The sequence below is a fragment of the Emiliania huxleyi genome (assembly GCF_000372725.1).
Source record: "Emiliania huxleyi CCMP1516 unplaced genomic scaffold EMIHUscaffold_24, whole genome shotgun sequence".
In the NCBI taxonomy this organism is placed as follows: Eukaryota; Haptophyta; order Isochrysidales; family Noelaerhabdaceae; genus Emiliania; species Emiliania huxleyi.
This window is the reverse complement of record NW_005200250.1, coordinates 456,851-470,286: the sequence shown is the minus strand read 5'-3', so window position 1 is coordinate 470,286 and position 13,436 is coordinate 456,851. Positions and strand designations below refer to the sequence as shown.

Genomic DNA, 13,436 nt, shown 5'->3' with positions numbered 1-13,436 from the left:
CAGCGGCCGTGCTGCTCCTGGAGGCCCTCGGCGGCAGCGGCGTGGAGGAGTTCCGCGGCGCAAACAACCGCTGCCTCGAAAAGGCGACGCGCAAGCGGCTGCGGGCGTGGGCGAAGACCCAGCAGTGAGCGAGCGGTGGCAGGGGACGGTATGTGCGCCAATGACTTGTGTGCATATGCCCATGTGCATGTAGTACTAGTCCCGTATAGATGTTCGGCTCTTAGAAACAGGGAGTACGGAAACGTTCGGTGTACCTCAACTCAACACATGCAATGGACATATTTCGTGTTTTCGTTCACGACGCGCGCAAACTCCGCTCTCCGCACACACACACAGTCACAGCGGCTCAGCTCGCCGTCCAGAGACCAGACAGTGAGACAGAGGTGTGTTGAGTCTCGAGAGACGAGTCCCAGTGATGAGCGCGTCTTTCCTGTGTCGACAATGCGCGTGCGTAGAGCCGTACCGTACGAGACTCCAACTCACAGCAACAGCAACCAGTGCAACCTCGCAGCATCACGGGTTTCTACTACCTCTCGATGCGCAGCTTCCTGGCTTCGTAGATCTGCGTTCTCCTCTAGTCTGGAGCGCATTTCATTCATGAATGTAGGCGAGTGCTCGATGCGTGTGGTTCGCCCACCTCTCCACCGCGCCGGCCCGCCTCGCAACCTGGGTCTCCCATCTCGCTCCCAGTCGAGAACTCGAGATGCGACCGCCTAGTGGTGCGGCAGGAGGACAGAGCTAGGGCATCAGCCCCTGGCCCTTCGCCCACTCCTCGAGTGCCGCCACTCGCGACGGCAGGCCAAAGCTCGCCGGGCGGGTCTCGGTGAACTGCTCGAGCTCGGTGAGCCTACAGCAGTCCAGACGGGGCTGTGAGCACACCGCAGCTGGGTCTCGGGTGGACGGGCGCGCGCACACCGCCGCAGGGGCGCCAGCGAGGGCGGGACGTACCCCGCGCCAAAGAGGCACGCCTCGAGCGCCTCGAGCTTGGACGCGAGGCTGGGTGCGGCGGAGACCGTCGAGATGCCAAAAGAGGCGCCGCCGCCGCCGCCGCCTTCGCTGCACGCCGTCATGGGCGCATCGGAAGGGCCCGCGCGCGACGCCGAGGGTGCGAGCAGCAGCGCCGGCCGCTTGGCTTGCGGCAGCGGCACCTCCTCGCCCGGCTCGTCGTCGGCGCGACGCTTCCCGTGCGCGTTCGAGGCGGGGGGCTGGTCCGGCCGCCCGAGGGCCGGCTGGTGGGGGCCGTCCCCCGCCTCGTCCGGCTCTCCGTTGTCCTCGACGTCCGTCTCCTCGCCCTCCTCGCCCTGCTCCTCGCCCTGCTCCTCGCCCGCGTCGAGCGCCGTCGAGGGGAGCGGCTTGACGAAGAGCGTCACGCCGTCAAAAGGAAGAAAGAAGGCGGCGGGCAGCTGCCGGAACTCCAACTCGTGGTGACGCGGCAACGACTCGAGCGAGTCGAAGCCCTGGCTCTCGGTGAAGCCGCCGAGCTCCTCTCCCGTCCGCGAACTCGTGCCCGTCCACCAGCCGCGCGACGAGCCGGAGGTCGGTACCACCATCCGGCCAGCGCCCTGCGCGCGCGCGAAGGCCTCGTTCGCCCGGCGGAGCCGACGCGCGACGCCGCGCCCCTCGAAGCCCGGCTTGACCGCCTTGAGCAGCACCGAGGCGCACCAGAAGCCGCCCGTGGTGGACATCGCGCCGCGCCTAGCGGGCTTGCACGCCGGCACGAGGTTGATGGCGGCGGCCCCGACCAGCTCGCCCTTGTAGGTGACGAGGCCGAGGGCGAGGTGGAGCTGCGCCACGTCGGAGGCGCTCTCGAGTGTACCCTTAGCGCTCGGGTCGGTCGGGTTGGCGCAGTAGTTCGTGTGGGCGCCCTTCCGAACCTTCTTCTTGACGAGCAGGTCGACGAGCGCCTTGTTGCTGCGGAAGCGGGCCTTGAGCAGATCGCTCGCCGCCTCCAGCAGGCTAGCGTCCAGCGCGTCGCACCACTCCACGCGCACCTCCTCGAACGCCTGGTCGTACGGCTGCTGCGTCCCCCACTCCCCCGCCTCCTCCCCCGCGGCGCCCTTGCCGCCGGAGCCGTCGCCGTCGACAGCGCCGGTCTGCGCACCGCAGGCGGCGACCCGGTCGGTGTCAGCAGCGGGCGGCAGCGCATGCGACGGGCTGGTTAGCGGCTGCTGCGGCGACGCGTGCTGCGATGCCAGCTGCGGCGGCGGAGGCTGTGGCGGAGGCTGCAACTTTAGCTGCGGCCGCGGCCGAAGCGGCACAGCGATGCACTCCCCGCTGTGGTTCCGCAGGAGCTTGCAGCCCATCATGCCACACAGGGCGCCGGAGGCGGAAGCGGCGGCGGAGGCGGAGGCGGGGGCGGAGGCGGAAGCGGCGGCGGAAGCGGCACCTGGCACCCGCTGCGACCCCTCACGGACTGCCGCCTCCAGCCCCGCCGTCTGTGCGGCCACGGCAAGGACCCCTGACTGCACCGGCGGGGCGGGCGCCGCTTGCAGCTGTGGCGGCGACGGCGGCGGCAGCGGCGGCGTGCCGCATCGCTCTTCAAAGGCAGCGATCGCCTCGCGCACCTCGTACTCTTCGAGCTGCTCCTCGTCGCCGTCGTCGTGCCGCACTCCGAAGAGCGCGGTGTCGTCCGAGACCTGCCCCGGCTTGGTGGGGAGCGAGCTCGAGGTGGCGGGCGGGAGCCACTTGACGATGCTGCCCTGGTGCCACCGGCCGGAGTCCTTGAAGTATCGGAGGAGGCGGCACCCGAGGAGCTCGTGCGGCTCGTGCTGCGGAGAAGCGAGCTCTTGCCACGTCGGCTTCAGCAGGCGGTGGCAGCGGCGCTGCACGCAAACCATCTTCGACACGCCTGGCCCGCCGAACTTGGGCATGTCGAGGCATTTGGTGCACTCGCCACAGTTCAGGGCAAGACAGCCCGCGCACTCGCCGCACCGCTTCCGCTTTGACGCGCCACGTGGCTCTCCTCCGCTCGCGCCGCCGCCGCTGCTGCTGCCTCCGCCGCCGCTGCTGCTGCCTCCGCCGCCGCCGCTGCCGCCGCCGCCGCCCGTGTCCAGTGCCTGCCAGCGTCCGCCCGTGAAGACGCCTGCGTTGAAGTACCTTTTGTACGAGGCGATGAGGTTTGTGAGCTCCGACCGCTTGTAGCTGCTCGAGTCCCAGTTGGACTTGTCGAAGAGCTTTTCCTCCTTGAAGACGCGCCTCGCCTGGTCAAAGGTCATGCCGGTGCGGGCAAAGAGCTGGGGCGGCTGCTGCTTGGCGATGCCGTACGCCCTGATGAAGCCGCGCGGATAAGCGGGCGCATGCGGGTCCCACCAGTCAGGGAACCCCACACTCCCTTCCTCCTCCTCCTCCCCCGGCTCCTCCTCCTCCTCTCCCTCCTCCGCCTCCTCCGCCGACGCCTCCAGAGCCTGGTCCGCTCCCCGCTGGAGCTTCTTGCAAGACCAGAGCCGGCGGGGGTCCTCCGACGCTATGAGCCGGTCGGGCGCACGTCGCTGACGGCCGGTTGTCGACGGCCCGCGATTGCCCTCGCCGAGCTGCTCTGAGCTGCGTGGCGCGTGCCCAACCTCCGCCTTCACTTCGGGAGTGCTGGCTCCGTCCTCCCCGTCGCCGCCGTCCTCCACCTCCACCTCTACCTCCATCTCTGACTCCGCGTCCGTTTCCTCCTCTGCCTCCACCGCCAACGACTCTGCCGCAGCCTCGCCCTCCATCGCCGAAGCCTCGCCCTCCGCCGCCGCCGCCTCGCCCTCCGCCGCCGCCGCCTCGCCCTCCGCCGCCGCCGCCTTTGCCGCAGCCCTAGCCGCCGCCTTGGCCGCCCTCGCGGCATCCTCTGCGTCGGCCTTTGGGCTCGGACGCCATCCGGGGTAGGGCTCAGCAACAAAGAGTGAGGGTGCACGTGCCTCGCGCTTTGGGCGGCCGTGCGACGATTCTCCGGTCTTACCCGTTGCGCTCTCGGCCGACCCCGGGCTAACGTAGCCCAAGTCGTCCGCCATCCGCTGCCTGTGGTCGTTTGGGGGGCCTCAGAGAGATGAGCTCGGCGTTTGGGGGCCAGGGCCACTCAAGAGAGATGAGCTTGGTCGTTTGGGGGCACTCATCAGAGAGATCAGGCGGGCTATTCTTTTTAATAACGCAATGGACATCTTATTCTTGTTTCTCGTCACGGCGGTTATACATCTTATTCTTGTTTCCTCGTAACGGCTGTGACCCTCGATAGGCACGCCGCCTCTCCGCCCCCTTCATGCATGGTCACGGCACCGGCGCCAACGCTCTCTGCCGCCTGGCGATCGTCAACGCCATGACATAATCGCCATCATCCTCATGCCCAGCTTGCGCGTAGGGAGGAGGAGGCTGCGCTGCGCAAGCACGGGCGGGAGGGGTTTCTCCTGCGGAGTCGTGCGTGCGCAGGGCTCCTCTTTGCTTTCTTCTACTCCCTACTATCATCTCGTTCCCGTCCTACCAGAGAAGGTTACTTCCCCCAGGATTGGTCTTCTCTGCCTGCGGGAACACCCTCGGGCGGCCGGGTGGGGCTGCGGCTGGAGCTAGCATGGCTCGATAGAGCCGAGACCCCGTGTTGAGGCGGCGCTCCTGTGGGCGGCTGTGGAATCGGCAGATTCGACCTCAGATCTCCAGTATTCTCATCCCAGTGGATGGACGTCCGGACGTCCCTTTGTGTTCCTCTCCCCGTCCGCCAGCGAGACGCTCAGTCGCTGGCGGCCGCAGTTTTCTGTGACCCACCCACCTCTCCCTTGTGTTTTGTCTGGGGAGGGGTTTCTCCTGCGGAGTCGTGCGTGCGCAGGGCTCCTCTTTGCTTTCTTCTACTCCCTACTATCATCTCGTTCCCGTCCTACCAGAGAAACCGCAGGGGCCGGTCAGGTTTTTGCAGAAGTTCATCATGCTGGCCGCCCCAAGCAAAAAAAGAATACACCTGCTCGTCTCAGAGATTGACCGTTTTATTTATTTCATATTTGGGCGGCGCAGTGCAGCGCGGGGCGGCGTGGCGCGTGGGGGCACCCAGTGGCACCTGACGCAATCTCTCGGTCGTGTGCGTGTGGGTCCGCTCGGTCGTCGGTGTCGTCTGAAGATGAGTGTTGACACTGAAAAAACCTCTCTCGACCGGAGCCCTCCCGCATAGGCGCGAGCTCTACCGAGTCTATGCACCTCGAAGTACATCTTCGTGGCCTCTCTGCGCACGTGCCGGGTCCGCTACAAATCGTCCGCAAGGATCCTCTCCCGCAGCGTGGCCATCATGCGCATCATGAAGCGGACGTTGTGCATCGAGGCGAGCGTCTCGTACAGCGGCTCGCGCTGCTTGTAGAGGTGGTGCATGTACGCGCGCGACACACCGTCGCAGCAGTCGGCGCCCGAGGCTGCCTCCGGGTCGATCGGGCAGTCGTGCTGCGACTTGTACTTGCCCTGCCCGATGTGTATTCGGCCGGATGCCGTGAGCAGAGTGCCGTGCCGCGCGATTTGCGTTGGGAAGCAGGAGTCGAAGGTGTCTGCGCCAAGCGGCACACCGCGCTCCACCGAGGCCGGGTCCGCGATACCGAGGACATGGTTCGGCTGCTCTCGCGGCAGCAGCGGCAGCACGTAGCCGAGCAGCGCGAGCATCTCGTCGCGGTCCCTGCCGAGCGAGCCGCCGACCGCGTAGCCGTCGAAGGGCAGCCCGGAGAGGTACTCGACCGAGTGGGCTCGCAGCTGCCGGTCCGTGCCGCCGTGCACCACGCCGTACATGGCCTGCTGGCGCGGGTCGGCGAGGTGCGTGTGCAGCGAGCGAGTCATCCAACGGTGCGACAGCTCGACGGAGCGCGCCAGCCGCTCCCGCGTCACGTTGAGCGGAGGGAGCTCGTCGAGCGGGATGATGATGTCGGCACCGAGCGACTTTTGTGCGAGCACCGCGGACTCGGGCGTCAGCCTCAGGACCGTGCCGTCGCGGTACGAGCGGAAGCGCACGCCTCGCTCGCTGATCGAGAGCAGCGTGCCCGCGTTGCGGCCCCGCGCCGCCGCACGTCGCTTGAGCTCCGGCGCGTCGTCGTTCGTCTCCTTGCCGAGCGAGAAGACTTGGAAGCCGCCCGAGTCGGTGATCAGCGGCGGGCCGTCGGGTCGACCCATGAAGCGGTGCAGCCCGCCCGCCGCCTCGACCACCTCCACGCCAGGGTGCACCATGAGGTGGTAGGTGTTGCAGAACTGCAGCTGCACGCCGCAGGAGGCCGCCTGGGCATTCGTCATGCCCTTGAGCGCGGCGTTCGTGCCGACGGGAACGAAGCCTGGCGTGTCGATGACTCCGTGCGGCGTGTGGATGCGGCCGACGCGCGCTCGCGAGCCGGGCTTGCGCGACTCGTGCAGGACCTCGAAGCGGAAGCCAGGTGGCGTGGCAGGTAGCAGTGTCGCAGAGGCGAGCGGGATGGCGAAGGCCGTCATAAACGCGCTTTGCCGTGCGGATCAACCAGCCAAGCGCTGGTCGATGCTGCTGGGTTTGGACTTTCTGCGGGGTATGGTATGGTTGGGCGCGACCCACCTCGAGACCATACCCCCCCCGCCTGCTGACAGACCCAGCCTCCCGGAGACCGGGGATGGGCGGTCACGACCATACCCCCCCACCCTTTGGGCCGCGAGGGTACCATACCATGCCCCGGAAAAATTGGAACCCTGCGGCACGGCGCGGAGTGGTCTGTGAGTGTGGGTTTGGTGCGAGCCCTGGAGGCCCTGGGGCGGGCCTAGAAGGCCCGCGCGCAGGGGGTGGGACATTGAGGCCGGTCATGAATGAGTGCGCGACACGCATGTTGCGCGTTGTTGATGTTCTGCGCGTCGCCACAGACGGCGGCGCGCGAGAGCTGTTGCGAGTGGTGCTGGGCGAAGCCCCGCCCGGGCGCTGCCGGAGGCTGTGCCGTAGTCGGTGCGGGCGACGGCGCTCGGGCTGCCGACCTCTTTGGCGAAGTTGAAGATGATTCTCTTGGTTGGCGGCGCGATGCCGCCCTGTGGCTTTCGACGAGACAAATTTTGACGATTCCGTTCTTGACATGGAGCGCGTCGTACTGTCCCTTGAGCCTTGTGCTCTTTTGACCTTGACTTCGTAGTGGACATCGCGCTGGGACTGCAGGTCCCCGCCGATCTCACACATGTCGGTGACGTGCCCCTCGTTGAGATGGAAAGTCGTCTGAGGGTTCGCCTTGTCACCGAGCACGAGCTTGCCGCAGGCTCGTGCGCGGACCACCATGTTGGCCGCCGCATACATGGTGCCGTTGTGACGAATGTTGTGCTCGCACGGAATGTCCTTCGATCCGTTTGCAAGCTGGTCGCCCTTCCGCATACCGATGGTGACGGTCTCACCAGCCGCCTCCTTGGCGTCGTACACACGTACTTTGCTCTTGCTGACGAGCACGTGGTGCTGATCAACCACACAAACCCGGAGGGGTGATGGGATGCTGTCGCGGCGGTCTCAGGCCCAGTGAGGTAGTGCGCCAGACTATCCCAGATCCTGCTGAACAAGCTCCTCTTGTAGCTCGATCGGTCACACCGCCATCGCCGTCGGGGAGAGGGGGGACGACACTGCCTCGGCAGCGTGCACCTCGATCCTGCACCGTGTTTGTTATGACCCCCCCCAATGAACATACCAGTGAGGGAGGGCGAGACGATCGAGGGGTCCCGTACCACGCGGAATCGGCCCTATCCAGTGCTCAAGTGCTCAAGCAAGCTCTGCAAGGAAAAAATAGTTTCCAACGCGATGCTGCGGGCGCGATTCCTTCGTCGTCCTGCACCGGGGCTCTCGCACCCGGCTCTCGTCTGCACCCGGCCATCGACGATGTGCGCGCCTGCTGTACACACGCCCCCGATCGAGCCAAAGCCGAGCGGACTCTGGTTTGCGCTTGGCATGCTCTTTCTGGTTCTGGACCAGGCGTTCTGGGGCCTGCCGATGCCGTTTGTGGCGCTCTTCATCTGGGCGACGTCCAGGGCAATCCTCGCTCTCACGGGCTACGAGGTGCCGCTGTGGCTGGTGACGCCGTGGGACACGCTGTGCTGCATGTACCTGCGTGGTCACGGCGTGCGGATACTCGACGCCGACACGGGCGCCTCCACTGGCGCGGCCGACGGCCTCGCCATCCCGGGCATCACATCTTTCCGCGGGGTGCTCCTGATGAACCACCGCTCGTGGGGCGACTTCGTGGTGGACCCGTACCAGGGCCACTGCGCGGTCGTCGCCCGCTTCGCCGCCGTCGCCGTCACCTGCTTCGCCGGCGTGCTGGGCAGGCTCTGCTCACGCGTGATCATGATTGAGCGTGGAAAGACGTCGCGGGCGCAGCTCCTCGACATGTGCCGCTCGCACGATCGGTACCTCATCTTCCCCGAGGGCACGCGGCGGGCAGGCACGCCCGGCTCCGACCTCCCCGTCGCCCTCGCCGGCGTCGGCGGCCTCAAGAACATCTGGGAGAGCCGACGCGACGCCCTCGTCGTCATCACCGCCAACAAGGCGGGCCCGAGAGGCAGTAGTGCGCCGCCGCGGAGAGAGGAGGGAGGAAGACGCCTCCGCCTCGTCGCCGTAGGAGCGCATTGTCAACGAGCGGCACGGGCGCGCCTCGTACAACACCACCCTCTACCGCGCCCGCGCCGCCGCGCCGGCACGCCTGAGCCGCAGCGGGCCGAAGGCGGGAGGTTTGAGGAGAGACTTGAGGAGGAGGCGTGGGGTGTGGTGTAGGTGCGGCCGTCCGAGCACGCGACGTTTGAGGAGTTCCACGCCGCGCTCGAGGCGACGTGGCGCGAGACGTGGGCGCGGGCTTACGCGTTGCGCGATGAGTGCGAGCGGTGCGCGACCCGTCTCAGCACCTCCTCTCCATCGCCTCCTCACAGCCCCGGCCCCTCCGACGCCGCCGACCCGTTGCACACCACCCCCTCCAACTCGCAGGGGAGGGAGGGTGGCGCCCTACCTGGCCGCGGGAGGCAGGAACAGCGCGGCGAGCCGGCTCGGCAAGACACCCGCCAGCAAGGAGATGATGTGAGCGCCGCCTCCTCCTCCCGACTCCTCCGCCGCCTGTCCTTTCCTGCCATGCTCTCCTGAGAGAGGCCACCGTCCGCCTGGGGCGGGCAGGGAGGCCAGCGGGGGTGTGGCGCGAGGCGGCAGGAGATTGAGGCGGCGGGCTGAGGAGGGCTGTAGGAGGGCTGTGGTGCTCAGAGTTGCGTCGGCGGCAAAACGGTGTTGCGGTGCTGCGGCGGGGCGGGGCGGCTGCGGGCGGGGCGGGAGGGCTGTAGGAGGGCGATGATGTGCATGCGAAGGAGGGGCATGCCGTGCATGGCAAGCATACGGCCAGCGGCCTTCCGCCACAGACGTCCAGCATCTTGAGCGACAGCGTTGTCGAGGGTGAGAGTTGGGGCCGCCTTGGGGCAGGTGTCTGGGAGAGCGCCGCCCGCTTCGACCGCCAGGTACCAGTGAGCAGTGTACACATGTGTATGTGCATGTGAGCCTCATGATCATGCCATTTCCCTCTGACAACTGGGGCTGATTGCTAAGTGACGGAAAACAACTGTACTCTCTATATACAAATCTTTTCGTTTTTTTTGCGGGGGACGGTGATCGGTGTGGGCGCGGACTCTGGGGTTCTAGGCGTGGGGTTACAACACGGATCGGCAGCTCTCTCTTCTCCACCTCACGTAGCTAGGGCAAAGAGCGTCGTGCGACCGGCCCGAACGACCGCTCAGCCTCGCACAGGCTGAGCCCTGAGGCACAGCTCGCGGCTCGACGGCGCTGCGCGGACTCGTCGCGTCGCCGGTCCCTCCGGACTCCGCGCGACGTCCGAGGTGTTGCGACGACGCTCCCGCCGCCGGCGCCCTGCGTGTATGTAGCCCCGCGCCCTAGGACACGACACGCGATCTACTCGCCGCCATCGCCTGCGCCACCGCCCCTCCTCCTCATCAGCTCCTCAGGCCGCCACGCATAGGACACAAAGTCGTAGACGACAGAGCCGTTCTCGAGGGTGCGCTTGATCTTACGGGTGTGCGTCTCCTCCACCCAATCACGCATCCCGCCCCGTCGGTAAGCCATCTTGCGCAGCCGTGGAACGAGCGTCTCGCCGAGGAAGCGGAAGAGGCCCTCGAGCTGGCGCGGGTCGCTCTTGTTGGTGATGCCCTCGAGGGTCGTCTCGTAGGTGTAGTCCGGGTGCGCCGCTGCGTACTCCCGGAATCGCCCGACCAGGCGCTCAAAATTGCGCCTCGCCACAGCGCTCTGCCGCTCGAGCTGCCAAAAGTCGGAGGCCGCAATGCGCGAGGTGTTGCGCCGCCAGTGAAAAATGAACTTGGCGCGCGGGAACAGTGTCCGGATCTGCTCGACGCCGTGCATGAAGATCTCCGAGTGGGCAGAGCTCCGCCGCACCAAGTCTGAGTAGATCTCCTTGAAACCGAAGACCCTGCGCAGAGGGCTGGCCGGTCAATGACGGCCCAGCAAGGGAGCGGCGCCCGCCCGTCCAGCGGCGCACACCTCGCTCGAGGCAGCGGGTTGTGCAGCAGGGTCATCATCCGTCGCGCGTGACAGATCGCATCGCTGTAATTTGTGCCACCCCTCCCGGCAGCCAGCCTTCCCAGGTGCCTGCGTTGGGTGGTATCCTTCCCACTCCACTGCAGGAAGCGACCGAGATAGATCCATGCGTTGTCTGTCTCGCCGCTGAGTCTGTACCCGTCGATGCTGTTGAGCAATCGGAGCAGGTGGGAGCTTCCTGTGCGCCCGAGTGCAATGATGAAGACGCACTGCTGCTCTGCGAGGGCCTTGCACGTCGCAGACTCGGCCGCCACGCCCATGGCCGGCGGGGCGGGGGCGATCGGCGGGCGCTTCCGCTTGCAAAGAAAATGCGCAACGTAACTCGAAAAAGGTTCCAGTTATGGAGCTCTTAGGCAGCCTTACGAACTCGCTGTTTTTGTGTGAGTTCTCTCTTTGTTGGCAACAAGAAACCTAAAGAAACCACGCGAATAAAAAACTTTTCATAACATCGAAGGCTAGCACCAGTCGAGTAGTAGCGGTAGGGAGTAGAGGTAGTCGTCTCAGTAGTGTCCTGTCAGAGCGTCCCGTGTCGGTCAAGCAGCGTCTGTCGGATAGTAGGAGAGAGTGTGTCGTGTGTCATGCGGATCAGTCCTGTCTGGGTGGGGGGGGGCAAGAGACGGAGAAGAGAGTCATTGAGCCTTGGCACCAGCCGGGCAGTGGGTTTGGCCCTGGCATCAGCCGGGCATGTTGTTGATTTGGCCTTGGCATCAGCCCTGGCAGGCGGGCACGCGGGACATGCACAGGCGCCAAGGGGCGCAGAACCGACCTAACCCGTCGGAGGTGGGGGGAAGGGAGTACCGCCGGGTTCCCCTGCGTGAGCGCAAGAGTAACCCCAAGAGGGCTGAAGATGAGCGGTGCGCGCAGGGGTCGGCGTGACGGGGCGAGGGACGCGCCGCGCGGGGCGCCGCCTCACCGGCCCAAGTGGCGCAGGGCGAGGCGGCGAGAACCGAGCGAGCACGTCCTCGTGAGCCCCGTGGCTCCAACCAGGCCCTTCCTTTTTTGAGCAGGTGTGACGCCGCGCGAGCGACGCTCCGAGATCGCCCGAGATAGCGCGGCGCGGCGGTGGGTGAGGTGGGGTGGGGTGGAGTGGCGTGGCGTGGAGCTCCGGGATTGCGCGAGATTGTGCGAGATCGCCCGAGGTCACGCGGCGCGGCCCGAGATCGCCCGAGATCGCGCGGCCCGAGATCGCGCGGCGCGGCCCGGGGCGGGGTGGATGGGTTGGGAGCGAGGGGGCGAAAGTGTTCAGTGCGGTAGATCGGTCAGTCGGGGCGCGCGAGCCGGACTTGGGAGCCGGACAGCTTTCATTTCTCTCTGCGTTGTTGAGCCAGGACTCAACATACTCGTTCTGTTGCCATCCCAAACTGTCACTCCCCTTTCTCCCGGCCGGGGCGGGGCGCGCGCGGGGGCGGCGGGTGTGCGGCGAGTGTGCGGGAGGTCTGTGGGCCCGAGAGCGATATGCCATGTCCGCCTTGCGTTTGTTTCATAACATCGAAGGCTAAGCTTAAAAAACAGAGTTCTCGACTGTTACGCAAGTGATGGCCGAGGAGCCCCAGGAGCCGGCGGCCGACGAGGAGGCGGCCGATGCTGAGCCCGCGCAGGCGCCAATCGTGGCGGAACTGACCGAAGAACAGAAGAAGTTCCTCGTCGCCTGTGCCACTGGCAACCGTGTCCAGATCGAGCTCTATGTCAACGAGAAGAGCCTCGACCCCAACCTCCTCCAGTCGGGAACAGAGGGACTGAGGCCTCTACACCTAACCTGCGGGGCAGGAGCAACCGATTGCGCCCGGTTGCTGGTCGAGAAAGGCGCCGAGATTGCCGTCACCGACCAGATGGGCCTCACTCCGCTGCACTGGGCCGCGGGCTGTCGAGATCCAGAGGTGTGCTACCGCTGCGCCCTGCCCCCTGCCACTGCTCCTCCTCCGCCTTCGCCGCCGCCTCGTCGAGGAATCCTACGAGAAAAGCTGTTCAGCTAGTCTCGCCCACAGCTTGGATATCAGGCCAGCACCAGGTGCGCAGTGAATGAGCGCTCAAATTCCTACAGGTGACGCGCTACCTGCTATCTGCGGGCGCAAAATCCATCATCGATCAGCGCGACGAGGATGGAGTGACGGCCCTCATTCACGCGTCATACGCAAACCGAGCTGAGACAGTGCAGATCCTCCTCGATGAGGGCGCAGATGTCGACGTCGAGGACAACTCAGGCAATACTGCGAAAAAGTGTGTGCAACTAACTACGTAGCCCGCAGGAGGGTACCCTTGTCGATTCGCGACCCTCAATCTACACACCCTTCTCAGGTGGGCCGTTGAGAAGAAGCGAGGGAGCGTGCTCCGTGTCTTCGACCCTCCACTTGCGGAGGAGGCAACGCCTGGTGATGGAGCAGAGTGATCGCGGGCTTGACACTTTTGCTATGCGCAGGCTCAGCCAGCCGCAGGCCTTGCTGGCCTTGGCGGCAATGGCGTGGGCTGCCGAGAGGCGACCAGAAATCTTTCTGTATATCGCGCGAAACGCGGTGACCGGTAACTTGTCATTCTCTGGTTCTGAGTTCCTGTCGATCGATACCTCCTGTGTCCCGCGCGCGCCAGCGCTAGCCGGGCTAGGGCTTGGGCCTTGGGTTGCGTCGTATGGCCATATTTGTGGCCGCCATTTTTGGGGGGCGCTTGTAAATAACCCGGAACTCTCAAATGACCACACTGGGTGGCGCGGCCGCCGGGGCGCCGCCGCCGCGGCGCCGGGGGTCGGTGGACGGTGCGGCGTGTCGTCTCGGGTTCACAGAGTCTGACGTCGAGGATTGAAGATCCCTCACACCAAGTTCGTGCAGGGCGGGGACAGTTGTCCCTCGTGCTGGATCAGCTGAGCAAGGTTTGGGGAGAATCCCGCATTCGGATCTTCAGATATTTTGACGGACGACCTACAATGGGCGTC

The 13,436-nt window shown here is 66.0% G+C and overlaps 3 protein-coding genes across 3 annotated transcripts; 1 reads left to right on the top strand and 2 right to left on the bottom strand.

Annotated features, from left to right (window-relative positions):
- Positions 1-5,196: 5,196 nt before the first annotated feature.
- Positions 5,197-6,411, bottom strand: EMIHUDRAFT_64581 (hypothetical protein; the record flags this gene model as incomplete). The annotated part of the gene is made up of 1 exon (XM_005778834.1): positions 5,197-6,411. One exon carries the CDS (start codon positions 6,409-6,411, stop codon positions 5,197-5,199), a length of 1,215 nt encoding a protein of 404 aa, XP_005778891.1.
- A 3,442-nt stretch (positions 6,412-9,853) lies between these two features.
- Positions 9,854-10,773, bottom strand: EMIHUDRAFT_205504 (hypothetical protein; the record flags this gene model as incomplete). The annotated part of the gene is made up of 2 exons (XM_005778833.1): positions 9,854-10,385; positions 10,457-10,773. 2 exons carry the CDS (start codon positions 10,771-10,773, stop codon positions 9,854-9,856), a joined length of 849 nt encoding a protein of 282 aa, XP_005778890.1.
- A 1,275-nt stretch (positions 10,774-12,048) lies between these two features.
- On the top strand, positions 12,049-13,177 carry EMIHUDRAFT_205503 (hypothetical protein; the record flags this gene model as incomplete). The annotated part of the gene is made up of 4 exons (XM_005778832.1): positions 12,049-12,390; positions 12,555-12,730; positions 12,930-13,023; positions 13,112-13,177. 4 exons carry the CDS (start codon positions 12,049-12,051, stop codon positions 13,175-13,177), a joined length of 678 nt encoding a protein of 225 aa, XP_005778889.1.
- Between the last annotated feature and the right edge of the window lie 259 nt (positions 13,178-13,436).